Source organism: Schistocerca piceifrons, chromosome 7 (genome assembly GCF_021461385.2).
Source record: "Schistocerca piceifrons isolate TAMUIC-IGC-003096 chromosome 7, iqSchPice1.1, whole genome shotgun sequence".
In the NCBI taxonomy this organism is placed as follows: Eukaryota; Metazoa; Arthropoda; class Insecta; order Orthoptera; family Acrididae; genus Schistocerca; species Schistocerca piceifrons.
In genome coordinates, this window is record NC_060144.1 from 100783127 (window position 1) to 100791048 (window position 7922).

A 7922-nucleotide genomic window follows, 5' to 3' on the forward strand; every position below is an offset into this window, starting at 1 on the left:
TATTCAATGTTCCAGGTCCTTAAGTAGACCTTATTTTGTTTTCAGACTGAACTTGCTTTGGTCAAAGAGATATGTTTTGAGCCATGTCTGTGGTACAGTATTTGATTCTCATACGTTTACCAGTACAGTCGGAGGTGATGACTACATCACATTACCGCTAATTCAAGGACGTTCTTCACTGCCGATATGTTTAAAATTTCTCTTTGTACAGTTTCTCACATATTGTGGCTTTGTCTATCACACGAGCTACTAGACGGCTTGTGTAATCCTCCTTTTGTTATCGCTTTAGCATTGAGTATTGGTAATAGGTAATTTAGTTAAAATGTGTATCATATATGTTCCTTCCCCAGTCACTTTTGATGTAAATGCTAAATTTCTACTGTACACATGATTTATTATTCACTCTGGAGTCTGTATTTAATTCGTACACGAATTTTACTGTTAACTCTGCCTTCAACAGGACTATTAGTTCATGTGAAGTAAAAGTGCAATCAGCACACATCTCTTGACTATCAGATTGAGGCTCACATCCTCACTGGCCTTGGTCTACATACATGTCGTATGTAGCATACATTCGGTGAACAAAGCTACAAAACTTTGAGAAGCAACTGTGTCCCTAAATTCGTCCCAGTATTCATACTTGCCCACACGTGTTTCAGTTGCAAAATTTAATTATTATGTACTACATATGTTTATAGAAATGTGCTCAAATAGCGTTATCAGTTACTCCTTGAGTCATGATTGTCTGGGCAAAGAGCACATTTTAAGGTCAAGTAATTGAAGTCACATACCCTTATGTATTGAGCTGAGTTAGGAAAAAGATTAAGAGCCATAGACCCATCAAACACTAAAATCAAAATACTCATTCTGCCTCTATATTGGACATGCAACAGCTTGCTGAAGTCATGTCTATAGTTACTACAAAGATGTCGTTTCTTGTGTCTTCACAACCACTGACCCAATAAGACACAGGTGTAGGTACCCTAGCGTTCTATACTGTAGATCATCATTCCTTAAGAATAAATACAATCTGCCTTCACCTCACAGTGCAAAGTACACAGATAATGATATAAAGCATGTAGTATAATATCGGACCGAATATATCGTTTACATCCGAAAACTGGAACACTTATAAGATTTTGGAACTTTTGCAACATTTTTCCATATTTAGTTATTACTTGTGTGTGCACTTGATCTTACATTTATAGGACAATGAGTAATAGACACGTATGTTTGCCACAAAGTGCAGTGGTGCTTTATTTTCTCCACATGAGTGCACGGTACAGTACAGTGGGAGCAGCTCCAGACTGCGTCTCTGCAGTGTGGCGCTCCCTAAGCAACAGCGACTACTTGCTGTGTGCAGCTCTGCGGGCGGCGCCTGACCTGGCATGGGGTCTGCTTCCAGCTCTGGACGCAATGTGTCGACTGCCTGCACGTGCATGTTTCATGTGGCCGGCCCGGGCGTGAGCACCTGCTCAACAATAAACGAAGAATATGATGTTCTTGTGGCATCTGCGTACCCTCCTGTCTCATCAGAAAATGTTAGTCGGCTGAATAAGCAACTTCTGTCTTCAGTTGACACAAATAAAAACCTTAAATTTGATAAGTATGTAACACACTGAAGAATTGGATCACACACAACTTGTTTTTCTAACTGATTTCCTTTGGAGTAATTGCTGCTTCAAATATCAAGAGCACTGCTCTAAGCTATAACTTTCCATTGTAGCATATCCAGCTGTACACAGTGTAGCTTTAAGTGGATATTTTACACTATAGTGATCTGATATATAAACAGGGTGATTTTCATTAATGTTTAAAAACTCTCAAAGTGGTGTATATGACTATGAGACAAGAAATTTAATACAAGATACATGGAGCCCCAAACGTCAGCAAATATCCTAAATGTGGTTGACGAATGTTGAACATGTTACATGACCAGTTCATGTACCTCCCCACACGTTCAGTGGTAGTGGTCAGTACTAAACACTGCTGTGCTAGCGTAGTACTTTTTCCTAATGGTAAATAGATTCATTAAGTCTTGTAGTGCCACTACCATGAGCACTACCGTATCACATTGGATAATGCAAGAATAAACGCAGAATAACCACGTGGAGCAATGTGTAGAAGTGCCACTACAGTGTGGGTGGGATAGACTGATCTAGCCGCTGCACTTGCACTAAGGTATCTATCCCCTGGTACCATCACATGTTCAACATTTGTTATCCACTTGGTTGGGGGATTTCCTGACATTTGCGACCATATGTGTCTCATGTCAAATTACTTATCTCAGAGTCATCTACGTCACTTTTGGTTTCATAAATATGAATCACCCTGTATCTTTATAATTTGGATGAAGCACAAGCAGATATAAGCTATGTACCTGTGATAACTTCAACTCAATCACTGCTAAACATACCTCCTTGTAAAGGTCAGAAGTACGCACATATCTTAAGCTGTAAGACTTATGGCATTTTTATGCTAAAACCTAATTTCTGCGACTTGCTCTTGAGATGACTCCTGAGACATGTTAAAGCGCTTAAAAAAATGTGGCAAGAAGACAGCTTGCAATCTCCCTGATGGGCACTATGAATTTTCGAAACATATGAATAACGTTTAACCATATTTCAGTGAATTTTCAACTATTTTTCTAATTTTGTGTGTTGGCAGATACGTATTGTCCTACTAGAAAGAGTATTTACAGTAATTTTCTTTCTGATCGAAAAGAAGGATTAAATGACCAGTAACTAAATGGTTAGCTCAAAAAAGTATAGTATGTGTTGCTCAAAAGACTACATGTTCTTCATTCAGAAAACTCTTAGATTGATTTCTGAGTACTTGCGATTCTACATCCTAATTCTAAAACTACTTTCTGCTTTATGAGGCTTGTTTCATTGAGGTGTTGCATTCAGTTACACTGTGATAATTTTTTAATGTTGTATGTATTAAAAATACTTACATATCACAACAAAAATTAAAATCCGGCTAAAAGATTCTAGGTAATCAGCAGGATCAGAAACACATGCCTTATACTCTTCCTTAGAGGAATGACATTAAAAAATGTCGAAGAAGCAGTTTTTGTCTTATACGTTTGTCTATAACAGCGACAGTACTTTACTGGTTCTCTAGTAATCATTACCCTTGTAATCAAGTAACTGGTCTGCTGATTGTGTCTTGTGCAAACTATTCTTGTAGGTTAATAACGTAACACTAATGCCAACAGAAAAAAAACACATAAAGTGCAGCGAGTAATGGTAGCGTCTTTGTTAGTTCTTTCATAAAGTTGCACTTACTGGATGCCAACATACTATCACTGGTTCTCATGAGAGAAGTAAGAGACTTTAGGAGTTGGTTTTACATCTTACTGTTAATATCGTATCCTGTTCAGCAAGTGTCATTTGTGTAGAATTTTATAACAAAAACTTTGTAAAACCCCTCATACAAGATTTATTTAAATGTGTTATTTGAACATTATTTTCTTAAGCCATTTGAGTATTAGCTATCTTCAACATACAATAGGTAATTCTCCTTTTGGGGTCGACGTAAACCAATTGGGCCTTAAGCAGGATCCGTATTTAGCAAATATAACTGTTTTAACGAGCCATACAACCACAGTAAAAGAACACTGAGGTTGAATGTAGCAGTATATTTAATGTATTCTGTAATGGTATAAAAATAAAAACAAAGGTCCTTGAACCACCTGCCTCGTCTAGAGACGAATGCCTCCAGCTTTTAAAGTGTCAGAATAATGTACATTATCAACTAGGGACTTAAACCTACAAGAAAGTACACATAGACTCGCAGTCAACACCATAACCTGATGCAGCAAATGCTACGCCGTGCAGTCTGCCCGCCTCAGCTGCTGTTTACCTTTGGCTGCCCGCCTGCTCTCTCCACTTATACCCTCCTCATCACCGCTGTCGTCGGCGTCGTCGTCTGCTGAGCCGTCGGTGCCGTCGTCAGCAGCGTCTCTGTTCTCGGCTGCTTCATCCACCGGTTCCTCTTCATCGTCTGCGACAGCGAACGGCGTGCAGTACGCCACGAGTAACACTCCAGCGATCAGCAGGACAAGGGACGCCTTCATGGCTGCAGTGTCTTCTACTACGTTGGATGCCTCAATACAAGTGCCATTAGTGAGCACGCCGACCTCCTCTTATACGGCGTGTCGGACTCTTATCTCCCAATTTGTAGCACACAAGGACAGCTACTTGGTGTGTACTTCAAAAGCGCGATTGGCCATATCGTCGTCATAACTTACTGCCACAAATATCTTGGGGGACTTGGTATGAAACCTTGATGCTCAAGGTTATACGAGACGGAGGAAAATTGTAAGCAACTTGAATGATGGATTTCTCTCCTTCGTATGGGAAGTACATACTACAGCACTGACTTAGAATAACGACTAATTTAAAAACGCGTAGGACTTTCATCTACTGTTAATCTGTTCATTGTTCTCGTTGCCTTACGCAACAATTGTCCTTACTTAGCTTAAACTGTACAATGTTTCCCCATCATCCTCTGATATCTTATGTTGAAAATCGGCATCTCTTTGTACCAATAACTAACAATAATATTTGAATTTGTTTATCATGAAGCGTAAGTTTGTCTTACGCAACCTATGCACTTGTTAAGAGTTTCCCTAAATTCTCTTTACCATAGATCATTACAGGCAGGTAGACTGTGAACCCCAGCAGTTATCACCTCCACATCAGCATCTACATCCATACTCCGCAAGCCACCTGACGGTGTGTGGCGGCGAGAACGTTGAGTACCTCTATTGGTTTCTCCTTCTATTCCAGTCTCGTATTGTTCGTGGAAGAAAAGATTGTCGGTATGTCTGCGTGTGGTCTCTAATCTCTGTGATTTTATCCTCATAGTCTCTTCACGAAATATACGTAGGAGGGAGCAATATACTGCCTGACTCCTCAGTGAAGGTATGTCTTCGAAACTTGAACAAAAGCCCGTACCGAGCTACTGAACGTCTCTCTTGCAGAGTCTTCCACTGGAGTTTATCCAGTAACGCTTTCCTTTGACGAAGTCCGCTGCTCTCCGTTGGATCTTCTCTCTCTCTCCTATCAACCCTATCTGGTATGGATCCCACACCAGTGAGCAGTATTCAAGCAGTGGGAGAACAAGTTTCTGTAAGCTACTTCCTTTGTTTTCGGACTGCATTTCCTTGGGATTCTCCCAATGAATCTCAGTCTGGCATCTGCTTTACCGACTATTAACTTTACGTGGTCACTCCAGTTTAAATCACTCTTAATGCCTACACCTAGATAATTTATGGAATTAACTGCTTCCAGTTGTAGCTAAATGATAAAGGATCCTTCCTTCTGTGTATTCGCAGCACATTGCACTTGTCTACATTTAGATTCGTTGCCATTCCCTGCACCATGCGTCAATTCGTTGTAGATCCTCCTGGATTTCAGTACAATTTTCCATTGTTACAACCTCTCGATATACTACAGCATCATCCGCGAAAAGCCTCAGTGAAATTACAATGTTGTCCACAAGGTCATTTATATATATTCTGAATAGCAACGGTCCTACGACACTCCCCTTCGACACACCTGAATCACTCTTACTTCGGATGACTCCTCTCCTTTGAGAATGACATGCGGCGTTCTGTTATCTAGGAACTCTTCAATCCAATCACACAACTGGTCTGATAGTCCATATTCTCTTACTTTGTTCATTAAACGACTGTGAGGAACTGTATCAAACGCCTTGCGGAAGTCAAGAATCACGGCATCTACCTGGGAACCTGTGTCTATGGCCCTCTGAGTCACGTGGGCGAATAGCGCGAGCTGGGTTTCACACGATCGTCTTTTTCGAAATCCATGCTGATTACTACAGAGTAGATTTCTAGTGTCCAGAAAAGTCATACTCGAAGATAATATGTGTTCCAAAACTCTACAACTGATCAACTTTAGAGATATAGGTCTATAGTTGTGTACATCTGTTCGACGTCCCTTCTTGAAAACGGTACGCTACGCTCTTCCAGAGACCTACGGTACACCGCTGCAAGAAGGGGCAAGTTCCTTCGCGTACTCTGTGTAAAATCGAACTGGTATCCCATCAGGTTCAGAAGCCTTTCCTCTTTTGAGTGATTTTATTTGTTTTTCTATCCCTCTGTCATCTATTTCGATATCTACCATTTTGTCATCTGTGCTACAATCTACAGAAGGAACTACAGTGCAATCTTCCTTTGTGAAACAGCTTTGGAAAAAGACATTTACTATTTCGGTCTTTAGTCTGTCATCCTCTGTTTCAGTACCATTTTGGTCACAGAGTGTCTGGACATTTTGTTTTGATCCACCTACCGTTTTGACATAAGACCAAAATATCTTAATCTCCCTTTTTTCTTTCTTTATTAGTCACGCTTTTTGTGTATGGACTGACCCAAATTCGATGGGGTACACCACGTCTCTCCAGTCTGATGTTTATCAAACTTTGAGCCGTTGTTCATCACATAGTGAGTATTAATAATTAAACTTTCTTTCCATCCTGAACTGATACCCATTTTCAACATCATTATGACGCGTGATCCCTACACAGGGACTGATGACCATAGTGCTCAGAGCCAGCTGTGATCCCTGCAGACACTGCTACATTCTTATATACGTTGTGGCTCGGAAGCAAACTGACTCCAAAGGCATTCTTCACGAACGAATGACAGCAATGAAGCAAGTTGCGTAAAAGATAACTTCTTATTATCTTCTGAATTTAACAGGGGTAACCTCTTTTTTAAAAGTAAATAGATCTGTATGAAATACACAGGTCAACCACCACACAACAGCACAGTTTAGTTAAAGGAGGCATATAGCTGCTAAATTGAAATAGAGCCTTATAAAACAAGCTGTTTACATCCCTTAACGATCATTCAAGTGGGGAAACTTTCAACAAGATAGAATACCGGAAAATTGTAACGAAAAGTGAACTCGGAAATCAAACGTTCTTCACAGATACAAACTGTATCCCGCAATTCGAAAAAGTAACTGCAATCATCAGTTACCGTTACGACTGACTATACAAAGCCAACATATACCAAGCCCCCAAACTACCAACGGAAAAGTATTGCTAACCGGATCTCACCAGATAAACGCCCATTTCTCGATTGCGTGCTCACCGTCTGTGAGCGGAGGTCATTAGCGTACTCGCCCCTTTTAGCACGTGCAGACCGCGAGCACGCCAGCATGACCATTATTTGTGGAGGCAGGAGGGAGTGTGTCTAAAACTGTAGTTCTAATTTCCCTCTGAGGTTGTGGAGAATTTCCACGTCATCCAGCAATGACGGTAATGATCCCGAGCGCTGTATAATCTCTAGACAAGTTTTGCCGCTATCGCGACCATCTCTCCAATGAAATTACAAGATTTCGGCAGATCATCAGCAAGAGTGAATCTTTTTGCCTATTTTGTAGGGACGTTGAGCATGAGCAAAAGTCAAATGCCACGCAATTCACGTTCCATAACACCCACTGAGACAGGCTTACGATTCCCACAGAAAACTTCCGACCACAATTTGCTATTAGTGAAGGAGACATTCCCCTATGTAGGCATCGCACCTTAGCAAGAGGGCTTTCTCCCATCATGTAAACGTGCCGGCCTTCAGTCGGACGAACCAACGTGCTTGGTGGATGCACTGGCCATGAAGACCACTTAAAGTTACACATTTATGGCCGTGGCCATGGTGAAATAATTGCGCCCATGCGCGATTTAGAGAGCTATTAGGTCGCTGTGCCGAATAAACGGAAAAATACAGCTTCTCACTTTCCGAAACGAACAGCTTTTTCAATTCCTAAATTGACCATAGCCAATATGTGGAATTACATGTGTATTATGGCGTTGTATACACAATTTTGTGTAACGAACTATCTTTCTGGATGATCCTGTCAATGCTTCAATGCTGCATTATATTTTGCGAT

At 40.8% G+C, this 7922-nt stretch overlaps 1 protein-coding gene across 1 annotated transcript; it reads right to left on the bottom strand.

Moving 5' to 3' along the window:
- Window positions 1-1230: 1230 nt before the first annotated feature.
- On the bottom strand, window positions 1231-4132 carry LOC124804688. The gene is made up of 2 exons (XM_047264938.1): window positions 3868-4132; window positions 1231-1471 (listed from the first exon to the last, which is right to left on the bottom strand). Exons 1-2 carry the CDS (start codon window positions 4079-4081, stop codon window positions 1347-1349), a joined length of 339 nt encoding a protein of 112 aa, XP_047120894.1. The 5' UTR covers window positions 4082-4132; the 3' UTR covers window positions 1231-1346.
- Between the last annotated feature and the right edge of the window lie 3790 nt (window positions 4133-7922).